Source organism: Ischnura elegans, chromosome 11 (genome assembly GCF_921293095.1).
Source record: "Ischnura elegans chromosome 11, ioIscEleg1.1, whole genome shotgun sequence".
Taxonomy (NCBI): domain Eukaryota; kingdom Metazoa; phylum Arthropoda; class Insecta; order Odonata; family Coenagrionidae; genus Ischnura; species Ischnura elegans.
In genome coordinates this window covers 57,696,258-57,715,218 of record NC_060256.1, presented here as the reverse complement: position 1 = coordinate 57,715,218, position 18,961 = coordinate 57,696,258, and the positions used below count along the sequence as shown (strand labels likewise).

The 18,961-nt window shown below is 37.7% G+C and overlaps 1 protein-coding gene across 2 annotated transcripts in view; it reads left to right on the top strand.

The window, feature by feature from the left end:
- LOC124168304 (myosin-VIIa-like) overlaps positions 1 to 18,961 on the top strand; it is a 107,746-nt gene that overhangs the window by 76,395 nt on the left and 12,390 nt on the right. For both annotated transcript variants that reach the window (XM_046546457.1, XM_046546458.1), the window contains 12 exons: positions 130 to 312; positions 2,106 to 2,338; positions 4,262 to 4,508; positions 5,133 to 5,306; positions 6,150 to 6,377; positions 9,054 to 9,230; positions 10,536 to 10,653; positions 11,059 to 11,182; positions 12,073 to 12,254; positions 14,315 to 14,517; positions 15,338 to 15,462; positions 17,282 to 17,540. In XM_046546457.1, coding sequence (XP_046402413.1) covers positions 130 to 312; positions 2,106 to 2,338; positions 4,262 to 4,508; positions 5,133 to 5,306; positions 6,150 to 6,377; positions 9,054 to 9,230; positions 10,536 to 10,653; positions 11,059 to 11,182; positions 12,073 to 12,254; positions 14,315 to 14,517; positions 15,338 to 15,462; positions 17,282 to 17,540 — 2,253 coding nt within the window. The remainder of the gene's footprint in view (positions 1 to 129; positions 313 to 2,105; positions 2,339 to 4,261; positions 4,509 to 5,132; positions 5,307 to 6,149; positions 6,378 to 9,053; positions 9,231 to 10,535; positions 10,654 to 11,058; positions 11,183 to 12,072; positions 12,255 to 14,314; positions 14,518 to 15,337; positions 15,463 to 17,281; positions 17,541 to 18,961) is intronic.

The window sequence follows — 18,961 nt, the reverse complement described above, 5'->3', positions numbered from 1 at the left end:
CTGCTTACATGAGGTGGATAAATGTCATTTGTATTATTGAAGCAATAGAATTGGATACTATTGAGAACTGAATGACAGTTGCTGTTGGTCCTACCATGAAAGTGATGACAAATTATTTTCAATGAACAGGCAGCCCAAGCTCTTTGGATTACAATACTACGCTTCATGGGTGATATGGCTGAACCACGCTACACCACAACCACAGAGAGAGATAGTACTTCGGTCATGAACCGTGTCTCCGCTACTCTTGGACGTGCATGGGGACAGCACAATCGTGATCTTCTGGCTGACGTAAATGGAATAGATGACATCGTAAGTTCCTTCAACTCATTTCATTCAGATTATCATGAAGGGGAATTTTTTCCTTTACAAAGAACACAAGCACTTCCTTTGCCTTTTATGTAGAACTCTCTATACTAGCAGCTAATTGCTCTCCTCTTCACTTGCTCTGGAGCCCAGCTATAACTGGACTTAGACCTACATATTTTCCCTATCTTTAGACTTCACCCTCCAACTTGTTAGCTGTTCTTTGATACAATATATGATAAAACATGAGTATGATTTCAATAGCTGTATTTTTTAACGCATTGGTGTTAAAGTGCATAAGTTAAAGTTCCTTTGATGCTTTGAGTGTTTTTTTCATTAGTTGTGTATTATTGATTCATGTCATGTAGAGATATCATTATAAAGAATCTGAAATAGGGATGTGCGAATCGCACTTTTTGATCTCGAGTCCAGTTGAAAACTACTCGCGAGTATTGAGTAGAGTCGAGTATGGTTATTTCTGGACGAGGCAATACAACAATGCATGCTCCAAAATACCCTCATTCTTCCAATCCCTTTTGTGAATTTTCTATTCTGGATGTAAAAAGGAAAAGGTAGTGAGTAACGTTGATGGTGATTGTGACAGAATTAGGAGATGAATGAGCATTAATGTGTCTTAAACAGGTCCATAGGCTCAATTAACTTGAATTAACCTCTGGTAATATGTCACCAATTCAATTTATATATGTATCCAAACAGCTTGGAGGATCATTGTAGGCATTTGTACAATTGTAATAAATATCATGTACATAAATGAATCATGTAATATTTTATCCTTTCAAGTCCTCATGCAGGAAAACTAATTGTTCAACATACTCAGGCAGCAGGTTTTGAAGTCTCCATGTAACAGTATTACTGCCTACAGAATATTGTCTATAGCTACACACTTGCCTTCTGAACTTACTGGCCTCTCAGCTCTGTTACCGAAACGACTCGACTCGACATTTGTAATGCTACTCGAAGCACTCAAGTCGAGTACCCACTACTCTACTCAACTCGAATTTTTGAGTACTCTCATATCCCTAATCTGAAAGGAATTTCACGCTATTTTTCTCTTAATTTGACCATAATGACAACTTCAGTCACGTTCCATGCCCAAACAATCTCTCCCAGAAACTCTTGATGTAATAAATACCCTGGGATTCAGTCAATTTGTGGTCAATCAGTTCCTCTTTCCTTTCCATCATCCAGCGTATGAGAATAGCGCAGCATTACTGGAGCGCATACTCACAGAACTGCATCCTGTTATGACTCTCATGCGAAGTTGTGCAATGTGATTGTTTGGTGCAGTGGCTTGAATATTGTTTCTGTTGTCGCACCGTGATTGGATGCTTCTTACCAATCTCATACAGTCCCAGATCTGTGATCACATGACTACACACAGTGCGACCCCCAACCACGGATGCTTGTTTTTTGGAAGTGAACACTGTTAATTGCTTTGAGATATTTTATTAGACTATATTTATTTGGATTTACTAAGGGTGTTATTATTAGATTTAATTTTATTATGCACGCAAATACACTAGTTAAGGCAAACACAGTTTTATTCATCTGTCAAACATCAAAATAGCACCCTTACATAATTAGAGTCAGGTTAGGAAAATATGGGATTTGGGGAGCTTCATCCGTCACTTGAAATTAATACATTGAGCGCTTGATATAGGGAGCAATTTCCCAGGTATTCTGAGCACTTGTTGAAATGAGCTTCCACTGAAGATCTTTGCGTCCCATGCAGCTATGATTTTGGTCTTTAACTTTGCCTATTACAAATTTCATTATAGCAAAATGGAGAGTTAAATGATGCTGAGAAAGCGGCAAGAATCAAAGAAAGAAAGAAGCTCGTTTCCCTCACTCTCAAGAGGAAGAACAAATTGGGAGAGGATGTTCGAAGAGGTCTTCTCAACGATGAGTATGCTGCTGATAGTTACCAGAATTGGCTCCAGTCCCGGCCAACGTCTAATCTCGAAAAATTGCATTTCATCATTGGGCATGGAATCCTGAGGGAGCAGCTCAGGTAAGACAATCTTAAATGTTCATTGATACAGAATCTGGACTGCCCACACAGGCAGGATGGCTGTTCAGTCTGGCAACAGAATATACTGGGGAAAAACCGTGTGATCACATAATATATGTATGTACAGGGTGTTTCAAGAGGAATCTGCAATACTACAGGAGGTGGTAGGGGAGTCAACTTTTAGCATTTTTTCCCCATAAACTTTGGGTCGCAACTCCTTAGTTACTGAGCTATGGCAACGCAAACAATTTTTTTAATGTACTTTGTAGTTACCATGAAAACAGTTTTTCTTGGGTATCTAGCCTTTTTGGCATTTCATTTAATACTCTGGATTTTTAAGGATGTTCATTAATTAAGGTTGGACGAAAATGTGTAATTACAATTGTCTGAAACAATTAATCTCAAAATGGGTGAGATTGCACAATCGTATTTTTTATAATTGCTAAAAGCTCTTTTTTTAACTAAGATAAAAAACATTGATAGTGATGTCGAAATTCATCAGCTATTAACTGCAATGAGTTATTGAAAATCATCAATGCATATGAGTCAGCCAAAATTGTGAGCAAGAATGAATTGATGGGAATCAGTGCAATGCTGGGTATGTTATGTTCAATGGCAGACAACACCAATGAAAATACTGAAATGAGGATTATCTTCCACCAGACAAAATAGCTCTGAGTCCTGGTGATGGGAGTAGGCCATATTCTTGAAGCACTATGCAGGAACGGCCTAAAAATAAAGGGCCTCTAGTGTAGTCTCTAGCTGCAGTGGGCCCGAACAGTGGCTATCCCATGTTCCTTATATTTCTCTCTACTTGCTCTTATTGGCGGAAGGCTACCAAAGGCAGTGCCACCTCCAGGCAGTGGCTAGAAGATGGGCTTAGGGGTGACCCACTAGTGAAAAAAATTAAATTGTGTGTTTAAAAGTTATCGGATAGGAGAATAGGGTAGTTTCTTTCATCAAAGAAAACGAAAGGCATTGATTGCGATTCGTTACCCACCATTAGTGTATTCATAATACACAAATTATTTGGTTTTTGAAATACCGGTTTAGACGAATGGCAAGGGTCAAATTTTATCCTCATTTGAAAAAGGCCAGATTGGCGCCCATGCGATTCCACTCCGCATGACGTCACAGGGACCTAGTTTCTACACGAGAGGATAGGAGTTATGCATCGTCTGAGGTTACCAATGCAAGCATGAGGCACAGAGCTCAGGGAAACATGTCTTAATAATCACCTATTAAAACTGGCTAATGTCGGAAAGTTTTCTTCGTTTGATAAGGTATTAATAAACCTTTTTTAAGCCAAGCGCTACCGTTCAGCAAGGTACTCAGCTATCCGCTAGCATCCTGCGACGTATCAGAGCTAAGCCTCGCCTCAAGGTCATCTCACCGGGCGGGAGGGGGAACCAGAAATACGACGTACGGAGATATTTCCCGACATTCATACTTAAGCGTCGCGTTTTCGCGCGCTTGAAAATTTTCACTTTTCATTTAATCGCGAAAAATAGATGTTGTCATTTAAAAATCTAAAAGCGCGAAATACGTACTCCAGGAGTAATAATCTTTCGATTAAGGCAATAAAAAAATAATAGGAAACCACCCTATTGAATGGAGAGCCACATCAAACCAATATTCAAATGTTGACAGCTTATGACATCCTTTTCGAAAGCAATATTTTGAAAGATTCTATTCTTAGAAAAGTAATGAGGCCTGAAATAAAATTGTGCATGTTTATGAACTTGTCAGTCATTAGAATGCACCCAAGCTTTCAAGCAAAGCTTTGACTTTTGTGTCCCTGAAAATGTGATTCATCTTCTCCTCTTCAGTTATTGATTAGACTTCAAATTTATCATCAAAATATTCACCCCCTTGCATATGTGCTAAAGAGGTTCTATTTACATCTTGTTCTTTCATTTCCAGGGATGAAATTTATTGCCAAATTTGCAAACAGCTCACAAACAACCCATCAAAGCCATCACATGCTAGGGGATGGATTCTATTGTCTCTATGTGTTGGATGCTTTGCTCCCTCTGAAGGATTTGTCAACTATCTGCGTGCATTCATTCAAGATGGACCTCCAGGATATGCTCCATATTGTCACAACAGACTCATCCGAACCTTTCATAATGGAACCCGTTCCCAGCCTCCTAGCTATCTGGAGCTTCAGGTTAGTGGCTAAAATTCTTTTATTGCTTTCTTTACAAGTTTCGACAGAAAATTTGCATTCTATTCGGTGAGGGTATAGCTACTCTGACTGAAGACATTTTATGGCATTTTCACTGGAGTAGTGCTCAAATCTTCTTTTTTTATTATGGCACTGCACTGGCTATCCTCTATATAAGCCAATACCTATTATGCTTTGTAATTTGTCCTTCCTCCTCACCAATCCAAGTTGTGTTTTACGACATTTGAAAATTCACGTTAACATTTCTTATTAGTTCAAATTCAATTTTAATTTTTTATCTTGAGCCTGCAAGGCCCCCTTTGAAACCAATTACCCTAAGCGGCTGCTTTCCCTGCCTAGTGCTAAATCCGGGACTGCCTGGCTCTCCTCAGAATATCAAATCTAGCTATAATGAGGCGTGGAATTATGATCCACCGAGATTATGACCCCTCTGTTCAGCATAGCAGCCATGTAATTGGTGAAAATTTTATCTTTGATTGTTCATAGAATTTGAGAAAAAAATGTGTAATTACAACTCTGCGACTAATTTCGTCCTCAAGTACACACAAAATAAAGATTTAAATTTGAGCGATATGATATGTTAAACTTGAATTTGCCCTTTTCTAGGCTACAAAATCCAAGAAGCCTATTTTGCTCGCTGTAACTTTCATGGATGGGTGTACCAAAACTGTACGCACTGACTCTGCATCCACTGCTAATGAGGTTTGCTCACAACTTTGCAAAGACATTGGGCTGCATGACAAATTTGGATTTTCTTTGTTCATCACTCTGGATCAAAAGGTAAAGTATTTATCAAACCACAAGACAAGTGCTTGACAGTGAAATGCATATAGGTACTCCTATACTGCATGTTAGAAAGAATAGCAGATTTGTTTGCAACTTTAACCCTTTAACTGCGCAAATAAGCTGAAATAGAGCTCCCCACAGGCGCAAAAAAATGATTATAATTTTTTATTTATTTTTGCATAATTGTATTAATTATAACTTTTTACTTAAGGAAAAAATGTTTCAAAAATATTTAATTGACTAATTTTCTGCTGATTTTACTTCAAATGATGAACTTTAGGACATGTGTTACTATTATGAGAAAAATAATTTCAAAATATATCAATAAATAAGAATCGTCAATAGACGATGGGATCAGTCTGCTAAGGCGATCGCTTATAAACGATGGCATCAGGTTAAGGGTTAAGTTAATCATCATTTAATTTTATGTGCCATATGGATCCAACATTGTGAAATAACGAGCAGGTTTTTAGAAGCTTTGGAGGTTTGGTTAAGATGACTTAATACCCCCATTATTTCATGGATTGTATTAATACTTATTTTGGTTTTTGATTGTTACATATTTAAAGCAAATCAAACAATAGGGTGGGCGGGAACTAACAGATGAATACAGGCCAAAAAATTCTAGATGCATAAAGGGGATATGGACCGATTGTAATAATGTTCACTTAATCGCAGGTATTGATATGACTATGAAATTCATCAATGAAGAAAAAAATAACTGAATTTCCCTTTTTTATCGCCAATTATTGAGTAAAAATGGGGGCTGTGGGAACACATATGGCAAAGGATGAAAGAATGTGTATACACATTAACATATACATATTGATTTTACAGATATCTTCAATCGGCAGTGGTAGTGAGCACGTAATGGATGCAATATCACAGTGTGAGCAATATGCCAAAGAACAAGGAGCCCAAGAACGTAATGCACCATGGAGACTTTTCTTCCGCAAGGAAATTTTTGCACCATGGCATGACCCAACGTTGGATAAGGTGGCTACTGAATTGATATACCAGCAAGTAATACGTGGAGTCAAGCATGGAGAATATCGGTGTGGAAAGGTATGAATTTATTGAGTGTAAGTTTTGTGAGAATGTAACTTAAATCTACTGCTGCCTATTCCACAGTTTTTGGGGATTTCTGCATTCCCAGTGGACTTCCGGTCTGATACTTTTGCCTCTTGGATTTTTTAAATGTAGATGTAGAATTTTTTTCAACAATAGAAGATACAGCACACTTGTGATTATCTGGGTTAATGATGGGGAGAGACGGCACGAATTATCAGAAAACACGGATAACCCAAACTTTCAATTTCACTCTTGTAATGTTTATAATCTACATAAAACAAACAATATGGTATTATTTATGCACTTATTATGTTATTTTAGAGTGCTTCCCGGACCTATTGAGAGCTTTCTTTGCCAGTCGGCGATCTTTTAAGCTGTGATAACTAGGTTTTACTCGTATTATTATGTGTCCATGTAAGAACTGGTTTCGAAAACCACGCATCTGCGGCTGCGTGATCACGTGTACAGAAAAATGGTTTACGTGAATGCTTCAAAAACCACTGCGCTACGTCGGAAACAGCACTTTTAGGCACCACGCCACGTAGTCGCGTCTCGCACAAGTTGCCCGGGTTGCAACTGCTGCGGAACGTGAGCGGAGCGCGAGCGCACACTGAGAGGCTTAGAAAACAGGAACAAGAAGTGAATGTAGCTAGCGCGTGATTGCTTCCGTTTTACGATGGGGATTCTAACCCAGTGAGAAATGGGTGGTGGAATCCACGTGGAACCCACGTGGAATCCACGTTGACTCGTGGATATATGGTGGTGGTGGATATTGAGTGGTTGGACCCACGTGGAATCCACGTTGATTTCAAGTGGATTTGTGGTGATTAGCATAAAATGTTAAACAGAATTTCTAAATTGTGGAACTTAACTCTCTGGTGACATTTCGTCATTTATCATCCTGAAACCATGCTAGTTATGTGAATATGTATCGCACATTCTATTTTTATATAATTCGTGGAAAGGAAGCCATGAGAGCACATGAAAAATCGTAGACACATATATAGAAGGTTTAGATATAGAGTGGTTGAGGTTTTTATGGTTTTAGGACAGCACCTACTGCTGAATTTCCACGTGGGTTCCACGTTGATTCCACGACCAAAAACACGTGGTATCCACGTTGCATCTCCACGTGGATTCCACCACCCATTTCTCACTGGGAATGGAAATAATAAGCCTGGTGTATCCTAGCATTCAAATGCAGTAATTCTGGAATTTTGCGTCAGATTTATTTTTTTATAAAGATTGCGGAATATATTGAGCGAGAGTGAAAATCATGCACGGATAATCCGCAACACAGATATACCACAGCCGGATAATTCGGAGTCTGCTGTAACTACAAAAATTAAATAACATATTTTTTGACTGGACAAGGGATCAAAATTGCAGACAAAGGAGGTTTTACATATTTGGTCCCATGAGGGGAAGCAATCGAAAATAAAAAAATTCATTCATTTATTAAACATACACTTGAAATCTGTTTAGAGCATTTTACAGTAGAACCTCGTTAAAGCGAGTACGGGCTATAGCGACTCCCCCGCTATAACGAGAGATAGCCGAAGCCCCGTCAATTAACCCTATAATAAGCGTGTTAAAAAATATATCTGTTCACAACAGGTATATTGGCTATTATTTGCTCCACCTCCGGTAAAGCGACAATTCGCTATAGCGAGTGTTTAGTAGTGCACCGTGGGGTGTCGTTATATCGAGGTTGAACTGTACGTTGTTATTTTCCTGTACCTTGGAGGCTAGCCGGGAGGCCTCAACAGGGGCCTCTCAAGCATAAGCCAACAGGTTTCCCTAGCAGTCGTCACAATCCTTGGTCTCCTGACCCTCCCAGAATCTCCTGTGCCTCCTGTAATTTTTGTTTTGTGGCACTTCTCTCTTAATGCTGCTTAAAAGAACCTAATTCTACATTTAAGCGTGTAATTACACATGCTACAAATTCTCATTTTTTCAATGAGGGTATGGTGATTTATATAGTGCTAGCTCAATCTTCACTCAACCACTGTTCACCAGTGACTGTAGACAGTGGCATTACTTAGCCAAGGCCAAACACCATTTTTTTATGCCAGGAGCTATGCAGTACTAGCATTTGTGGCCAGTTGTAGAAATTCACTGCCAGAAGTTTTGGAGCATACTTTGTGTGTGATGTTTTGTTTTTTCTTGAATGGGACACTTCAGTGTTCAATTATTCAAATAAATTAGTACTTGTATTACTCTCTTATCAAGCTTTTTCTTGAATACTCTAAAAATTATTGCAATAATTTTTCTTTATTAATATGTATTCTTGTCAAACTTTGAACTGCAATGCCTTTTTTTATTCATTATTGGTGTTGTTTTCATTTCATTAATATTATTTTAATCAAGAACTCAATTTCTTTCAAACCTTAATTTTAAATGAGTTGCTCATTATTGTTGAAAATACATATGAAACGTACAAGAATGTAGTATAATCGATAAAACATTGTAATTCTAAAAATTAATTTTCAAAGAGTATGTCTCTATCATCAAAAGTGATAATTACTTTTACATGGAATTAATTGAATGTCTTTATTTGCTATTTGATATTCAATCACAAAATCAGAATATGCAGGATAAAATTAGATATAAAGCTGCTTATTTGAATTTGACGGAATAAGTAATATAACCCTAATTTGTTTTTATAAGGAGGACGATACAGCTATGATTGCTGCCCAACAGTATTATGTGGAACATGGTACTAATTTAATTCCTGAACTCTTGAAAGGCTTACTTCCTAGCTATATCCCAGATTTTTATTTGGTTGGAAGTGGAAACAAGACCCTAGAATGGTGGGCAGAGTTGACCACATTTTCGTACAAAAAGGTAAGGAAATAGCTCTCACAGTATCACTAAATAATTGTCCTGTGCTTAAAGCTGAAGTGGTTTCAACAAACAGTTATCAGCTGGTGTTACTTGATTATGTTGTTTCAATTTCTCATCACTATGTTTGCATGAACTTAATATTTGTCCATTGGGATCCTGGTATAACGAGGCACTCTGGTATCTCGCTGTAGATTTATACAGCATGAATTAGTCATTGATGACCAAGGATATTGATTGAAGAAATTAGATGTGGAAAATAAATTAATTCCCAAGCTACAAGATAATTTTGAGATTTACAATTCGTGTTTGAGTACTATAACACGGTGGCAGTCACCCCCAAAGAGCAGTGGAGTCATAGACCTGGCTTGGACAAGTTGTCGATACTAAGGTTACTAAGGCTTGGACCGTTCATTATACAGTGAGTCCTCGTTTAACGTCACTTACCGTTCCTGAAAAATGTGATGATAAACGAAATGACGTTAATCGAAGCATAATATCCCATAAGAAACAATGTAAAAAGTGAATATCGGCTCCTAGACCTCACAATTCCTATGCGAAAAAAATGTTAGCGTATCATATCTGGGGCATTTTTTACGATGGGAATGCCAAACTATCGCATAAATACGAGTTCCTGTCTTCATCGACGACAATAGCAGCAGTGACGTAAATCCTTCTCCATTTTTGCGTCTTCCAGCATTTGCTTTTCGGCTTCGCTATGGTGGCCGCCCGGGCGAGCGTCGCCTGGGCATCATCATCGCTGAAACATCGTCACAGTTACAGGAACCAAAATTATTGGGAACTCGGTGAAAAAAGTGACGACAAAAACTCCGAGATCTACACGGAAAAATGCCTTGAAATCACTTTTTAGGTTCCTGAAAACCATTATGTCAAGTAAAACCTTGCGCACCTATGCAAGAATTCATTTTGCAGAAATTTTTGCTAAAACTGTCATCGCAATTATCAATAAACAACACCGTGACACCGTTTCACACTTTGTATAGACTGACTATATTACCGCCCACAAAACGAACAACATGCAACGCCCGCCGCTTCACCTTTTTTTTCGCGCGAAATTTAAAATACTTGACGTTATCGCGAAGCGTAAGTGCGATAAACGAAGGACGGTCTCAAAATTTTCGTGATGTTATCGCGAAATGACGTTAAACGGGGTGGCGTAGAACGAGGACTCACTGTATAGACTGATACAGATATAGACAAGCATCAAATATGTATTGTATGATTTTCTTATTTTTATTTAATAATACCAAGTTTACTCAATTATAGCCCTTTTTTATGTCCTAACAGAGTTATTACGTCCAAGAAAAAGTACCTCCTCTGCGTGTGAAAGAAGACGTGGTGTCCTATGCTAGACTGAAGTGGCCACTACTGTTTTCCAGATTCTATGAAGCATTGTGGACTTCTAGTAAGAAATTACCTGCTGAATTTTATTTTTTTCAAATGAAAATACAAAAGAAAGAGAAAAATTTTTAAATTATCAGCATCTCTTTAGGCTGTTTTACACGGTACACGGAATTGCGCAATCTGACGTACGTGCGAAGGCGCAATCAAAATTGCGTCGTGTAAAGCGGTGAATTGCTAGAACACATGCAAGAATGCGTGGATGCGAGTCGGCTAAATAGTCCCTGTTCTAATTTCATTCATGCATTCGCGCAATTCCACGCCATTTTAGAAATTAATGCAGCTCTAACCTGCGCAATTCCGTGCCCCGTGTAAAACGGCCTTTTTGGTCGGTCTGGTATTAATAAGTACCATTTACTTAACCTTAGTTGGTTTTGATTATTGAAATTTGTTTAAATTTATTTTTCAGACCGTGCCTCCAAGAATGAAGTCATCATTGCAATCAACTGGACTGGATTTTATGTTGTTGATGACCAAGAACAAGTGTTATTGGAGCTCTCTTTCCCAGAAATAATATCTGTTACATTCAAAAGGTTGGTAGCAAAAGTTAAAGTGAATATATATTTTAATTATCACTGGAAAACTACAGGGGTTATTTTTTTTCAAGGTTTGATTGATCTTAAAATTAAAACGACTGTGGCAATCCAATTATGCTCTGTGCAGATGTACCACGCAGTATCATTAGTATGTCATTGGACTGGGTCATATTGCAATTGTTAGTTCTGAGTGTGTAATGAGCTATAAGCATGCCCACAACGACAGTGTCTCCTGCCAAGTGTATGCTTAGTTTGATTACTTCGTGCTTAGGTGTGCAATGCTACTGAAATTCATCAACAAAAGAGTATTACTATATGTATGGTGAAATTTTTATGAATTACAGCAATGTGCGGCAGTGGTACAGGAACTTTGATACGGGATGTAGATATGTTTGTTTTGCAGGTGGTCGAGGAAGGATATTATTTACAGTACATATTATTACAGTACATTTTATGCAGTACATAGAAGTTACATATTATTTCTTAGAAATCTTAACATATATTGGCTCAGACAACGAGCTGCAGACCAGTTATAGAGTTGCCAGACAGCACAGCTGGCCATCTTCTCTGATTGGAAAATTGTTATCATACTACTGCAAATGTCTAAGTTAGAATGGTGATAATGTAAAAAAAAGTAGATGGATGGTGTAGCTAAATGTTGTGAAAGAAACATTTTTATTAAACATTAATTTTCACCATGGTTTTAATTAATGACCGATCGAACCTTGAAAAAAGTCTACTGTGCATAACAGTTGTTCCTACAACCTTCATCTTTATTAAAATGAATATAAACTCAGTACATTATTCATGAGCCATTTAAAAAAATACATTTAAAGAATAGTGCCACAAAACCTGTCCAAATTCACTTTGCTTAAAATTTCTACCAGAGAGCCGAAGACTGGTAAACAGAATGCATTACTTCCAATGTTGACAATTACCACTGCCCATCAAGAGGATCAGATCTTCCACTCACCATATGCTGACACAATTGTATCACTCCTGAATGAGCTCATCCAAGGCCTGAAGGACCGATCTAAATACGTTGTAGCAGTAAAGGAAGGAAAGGAAAGTAAGTCTAAAACCCTTTTCCTTTGATATTACTAGCGATATATGCACTCACTGCTCTATGCATGCTGAATTCATAATTTAGTGTGAGCAACCTTAGTTGTACATGTACCCTAAATACCCAAAGCTGCTACGTAATAAGAACGATACTGAACACTATACTACTATGTATCATTCTTAAAAATTCCATCATCCTCAAAGCTGGATTTACCAATTTATCAATTTTTTTGTGCAAGTTTTTTTTGCAAGTACGTAAGAAAGAATTTTAGTCAATAGTAAATTTTTCAGAAAATTTAAGAAATTGATTGCTGCTTACCAGCAACGACAAGCTTCCTCAAACATCTTGCAGAAAAGACCACAATATACATCAGCAATTGCTTTTTGAACATTATTTGCTCACAAAATTTGCCATTGTGAAGAGTTTTGTGATTAAAGTTGCTTGAGTCATACTCTCACTTGTAAAATAAAAAGTGCATAAATACAAAAAGTCACTTATATTTCTTTTATGGATAATAATAACGAACAGCATTTTTATCAAATGGAATTAATTTACTACTTCAATGCAAATTATGGTTTAAATAGGTGAGGGCTTCCTTCAACATATGTAATTTTGGTGAAAAATATTTTTGGAAAGCACTCATATACCTAATTCTGAATGATGGAAGTAAAAGAAAGAAAAGTCTGAATTGAGGGGAAGAGTGGTCATGTTAAACCAGTAGAGAAGTGGATCCAAATAAAATAGACTGCCGGGGCAGGTTTTAGGATGTGAGAGACCCAGGGCCCATTTTGGTGGGAGGCCTAAATATGCAAAGAGCGCACAACTTGTGTTTCCGACAACACTGTTTGGCGCACCACTGGTTGCGTTCAGAGCTACATTAACAATGCCAAATGGAAAAGTGTTTACTTATCAGCAGCGTTTACCATTTAGCAGGGTTGATAAAAATCATGATTTTTTTCAAAAAAATCATTTTTGTTGATTTTTTTGATTTAAATCGGATTTTATTGATTTAAATTGGATTTTATTGATTTATATCAGATTTTATTGATTTAAATGAGATTTTTATGATTCTCCATTCATCAACAATTCAGTTATTTGCAAAACTAACTATTTGGGCTGCATATTGGAGAATGATCGTTTGCAGAAACAATAAGAGGCAACATACTCTAAACTTAATACAACATTTAGTTAATCAGGGGAGAGAACTATGGAAATGCCAATGGTATCAAATTAAAAATTACGCCAGCATAATATAAAATTGCCATTGGAAGTATCAATTGTGCAACATTATGCGGTTCGAAAGCATATGAAGTTTAGAAAAATTCTGTAATTGCAACTTTGTATGGTGCCTACGCTTAGAAGTTAAATCAGAAAACAATTTTTTTTCAACGGATACACTAGTATTCTAACCAAAGCCATTTTTTTAAATTTTCATGTTACATGCATTCCTACAGTATCATTTCTATTTAAGAGCCACCATTGTGCTGATGACTGTCGATTCATTGTATTAATTAAGAAATAAAAATTATACACTTACAGCTCCCTTTTCTTGACTCTTTAAAAATCAAAAATATAGATCACATTATGATTTAAATCACCTGATTTAAAAAAATAAAAATCAAGAGATTTAAATCAAAGTGATTTAAATCAATCAACCCTGCCATTTAGTGATGAAAATGTTGACGACTACATGTAAACTAAAGAACAACCCAGCTTCACTTTTAATCCCTTCATACATGATGGTTTTTTTTTGCTATTTTGTGAGATTTACTTCTATATTGGCAGAAGGCTCATGCTTCGCTGATGTCCCTGGGTTGGTGGGTGGCCCAGGGCCTGAGCCCTTTGATCAGGCCCTGGAGACAGCAATTAAATGGCTATCTGTGGATTAAAAATAAATCAATTAAATCTTAGCATAGGCCACACATCCTCATGTGTAATGTGAAAGCTATTTTTCAGTGCTGCCTGTGGGGAAAAATGTGTTTGTGAAAGAATATGAAATGTGATATTCATCCACAATGAAGCTCTTATTTTTTTAAAAATATTTATTTATTTTAATTTTATTGCAGACATGAACAAGGGTTCGCCAAACACTAAAATGCTGGACTATCAGAGGGGGGATCTGCTTGTACTTGAAGAGGCATTCATTGGTAAGAAGGAAGGAGCTGATTGGTTCAAGGGTCATTCTGATCGTACCGGTGCGAGAGGGTACTTCCATTCTGAGACAGTCTATGTCCTACCCACTCTTCTGCAACCTCCTGCTAATATTGTGGTGAGCTACTTTGCACTTAAATCTTGTGTGTGACACTTATCATGTGTCAAGAGGGATGATTTTTCCTGATAGCAAATTAGTTACACACTTGTAGGAGATCAGAAATTTTGGGAAAAGTTGGTAAATCAACAATTGGCTATGGGAAACTTGTAAAATATAGACCTGGAATTTTTTTAACCCATGCTGCCAGTCAGGGGTGGATCCAGGAATGTTTTCTGGGTGCGTGGGCCCAAGGGTTTCACAGATCTTTTCATATTTGAGATTTTTTTTAAATCATAACAATTACTCTTGAACGAATTCTCTTTATTTTCTTATGAAAGTTATTATGTAATATTAAATGAAATGGTTGAGGCTCCATAATACACTAAATGAACCGAACCGAATGATAAACGTATTAAAAATCTCTTCTATGTTTCTATCTCTATGTTTAATGGTCTGGGGTGGGGGCACGTGCCCCGCTGCCCCCCCTAAATCTATGGTGCCAGTGTTGTATTCTAATTAAGGCTTTCATTGCCAAGGGGTTCTTCAGAAATCATTTCTACTTTCCGAAAGAAGAACCCAGAATTTGGCAGTCATCAATTTGAAGTTATTGCATCTATTTTCTCCTTTAAAGTATGTCCTCAGGAAAACTTGGTCGTGAGTAGTAGAAATTTGTAAAGTGACCATGCTATCTTTTTTGTAGGAATTTTTAATTTTGAAGCTTTTGGAAAAAATCAAATTGTCATACTGTTGTTTAGGTGATGCTTAATGTTTGCATTTCAAAGAAATTATTCCACAGTATTAACATGATAATTGTTTACTTGATTTATTTTTGCTGCAGTCACTGTTCAAAGAGGAGGGAATATTTGAAGGAGGGGCCAACCGTAAACAGAGTAGTGTGCAGTCTTCCACCACTTCTAGAATAAAACCTCACACTTTGCAGCAGTACGCCATGGACCACTTCAGGTAACTATGTGTATCCGGTGTAATGTTTTTCTAGTGGGACAAAATTTTATGCTTAAAATTTGGGAAATTATTGAACAAGGACCTAATACAGTAGAACCCTGGTTTAAGGTTTTTCAGGGTGAACAAAATTTAACGACCACCATGAATTGGACTCTAGAGAGCGGTTGGAAATTTTAAAAATTATTGAAAGTCAGGACAGCACTCTGATAAACGAATATATTTACTCATCCAATTCCACTATTCTGGTGTCTGTCTTTAATTTCTTTCTTCTTCCGTTAGGTAACTCGGTAACAATAATAAGATAAATACATCATAATTTATGCCTGACGATGATGATAACTCATCGAAACCCGGGTCATGTTATGTGAAAAAGTAGTGTTATAAGTAATAGTGAAATATCCAAGGAAAACTTATAATTTTAACACTTTGTTTTCTTAACACCCAATGCTTGTCCACGTTGCAAAAATTAATCACTGTGTTGGTGGGTAGGAAGAGGGAGAATTTTGCTCCAGGATCCAAACCCTAAGCTCTCAATCAGAATAGCCAAACTCCCTTTCATATACACGCACCCAGGCATACATGCAACAAAACCAAGAAACTTCGTGAGAGTTATAGGGGTCCAAGCTTAGGCTTCTTGGTCTACAACCAGGGTATCTTCTCTGGGCTGGAGAGACCTGCTACGGATGCCCAGATGTTGAAGGATGTACAATGGAAGCAAGACTCCAGGGCTGGCACGTGGGGTTACACTCCTGGGGCAGGGTCTATAAGCCTTCGCTTTTCACCCTCACCATGGAAGGGGGAGGACAAGGAAGGAGAAAGGAAGGAAGCACCGCCACGATAGGAGCCCGACGACGCTTCCTGGGATGGGATAGGAGTTGAAGGGTAGGGATGAGGAATCCCACACCGTCACAGAGGCGAGCAGGTCCTACTACTAGCGAAACCATTTTTTAATGTTTCTACAGAAAAGAAAAAAATTTCTTATGAGGAAGGAAATTTCTACTATTTTTCATGGATTGAAGGATGTACACGCAGGTGTGTCCATTTTCTAATGGCAATGTTGTAGTGGAGGAATTTAAATGTAGGTAATAATAATCTATCATCAATATGGGACATTGCCGGCCGCGGTGGCGGTTGGGTAAATTCCTCGCCTGCCAAACCAAAGATCGAGGGTTCGAGTCCCGCCTGGGTAGGTTACCCCAACCCAGGGCATGGTTGAGTGTGATAGTCGTAATTACTCATTAATTCCCCCGTTGTAAAAGGCCTGTTGAGCTGTTTTCGGGCCAATGAAGATAAGTAGATAAATAAATTGTTTGTGGGATGAAGGGCTCAGCTAAGAATTAAGGCGAGGGGGGTTTTAGGCGCGACTAATACAAGGGAGTCTGGGGGGTAAGAGTGGGGGCCCTCCCCCAGAAAATTTTTAAGGTAAATGGTTCAAAATGGCGAGTTTAACAGCTTAATGAGGGATATGTTATTAATACTTACTCTATTCTATTTGGATTATTAATCCAATTTGGTAAAATGGATTAAACTTAAAAACATTTCTGAGCTCTGGGGGGGTTATCCTCCCTTGCTGCACCACTGTCTGGGATTGCATTATACCAAACCTTTTTCCACAATGCAATAAAAGTAAAGCTTAGTGTGATTATTCTTACTATTTTAAAATAAACAGTTGCAGCACCCCAAATCTTTTTCGTAGCTTTCAGACCTGTTTCAGTTTCCTGTGTAATTAACTTTTGAGTCAAACTAAATTTCCATATAATTGTGGATGTTGATATTTAATTCCCCATTGCTAAATGAAAAGTTTTACTTTTATTCTCAGCTCTGTATCAAAACAATCCATCTCCCGAAGAGGTAGCTCCATGACAACTGCGAGAAGGGCAACTCCAGATCTTTGGCGTCACTCTCGTGAGCCACTTAAGGTACCACTGTTGCTGAAATTGCATGGAAAAGAGGACCAGTTCGCTGAAGCTTGTTTCATTTCTGTGGCTATTCTGAAATACATGGGTGACCTACCATGTCGCAAGACTAGGAACACTACTGAACTCACTGATCAGATTTTTGCTGGTGCTTTGAATAATGTGAGTAACACTGTGTGCAATTGTTTTGCTAATGTCTATGAACACATTCCTTGTGTTGCCTGTCTCTGATGAGAATTTTTCTTTATGCCATGCATTGCCAGAAATGGTAAGACTGCTGTAATTGCTAGTAATTGGACATTAAAATGCCATGTAAAAAATACCCTAGCACTTTGGCCCGTATTCTTAGTCGATCCTACATATCCATCCCTTCATAAAAAGAGACCCCAACATGCATTCCTCAGTTGACCCTACTTAAGTGGTGGGAGGTGATTCCGTCGTCAAGTTCTCTGAGATGACGTAGATGATGGTGCAGTGCCAATTTTCCACTCTGGTTGCATAGTGGGACCTAACTATGAAACTAAGAAAAGATGTCCAATAATTTTTGGGCATATTGTTAGGGCAACGGCTCAAGGTGAATAAGCAATTGGTGTCGTCCACCACATTGTGTCGGTTAATTAATTATCGTTACAAATACTCTCATGTCAAGCCAAAAGTAGAACCTTATTGTTTTTAAATTACTAGCGGTCTGAAAAAGCGGTCTGTAGAATATACCCCTATGAAAAAATTGTATAAACCTGTTTCAAAATTTTATACAATCATATACATTGCCATGGCAATTGTATAAATTGTATAAAATTTTGAAACAGGTTTATACATTTTTTTCATAGGGGTAGTGATAAGTATGGGGCAAATGTGATAATTGACGTGAGAACTTACGTTTTATCATCAAGGTTCATCATTCGCTTGTACCTTCCATAGTTAAGTTTATTATGTGGCAAATAGTGGCATTAAAATGTTTTCTATGATTATACGTAAGCGAATCATTGGTTTCTCTAAAGCAAATCAAGTGCCTAACGTGAAAAATATTAATATATAATAGCAGAAACAAGGTGCGTGCATACCGCTATATTGACATTAGTCAATTTAACTATTTATTTCTCTTGATGGGTATAATTTGATAGTATTATTACCTTTCTGCTGTGTTTCTGAACATTTTCAAATGGTTTGTGTGAGCTCATCTCCCTTAATATGCATTACAGCGTAGATTCTTTATTCAAAGTGATCAGCAGACGAAATTTGGCCGCCATGTTTTTGTAGGGTATAGGGCTGATTCAGGCACCCTAAATCAAGTAGGGCTGTTTAGTTTAAAAAAATGGCCATATGTAGGGCTTGATGTGGCGTATGAAGGGTGAGATCGGTTTATGTTGGGGCTGATGACGTATCCAGGATTGGTTGGCCTTGCGGGGTCGACTGAGAATTATGAATAACCCTTTTAGTGCTATCCTTCTTCCCGGGGTACAGTCGAAAAATGCGAAGGGTATTTTAATAAAATGTAGGAACTAGGAAAAATAAACATTATACAGTGAGTCCTCGTTTAACGTCACTTACCGTTCCTGAAAAATGTGATGATAAACGAAATG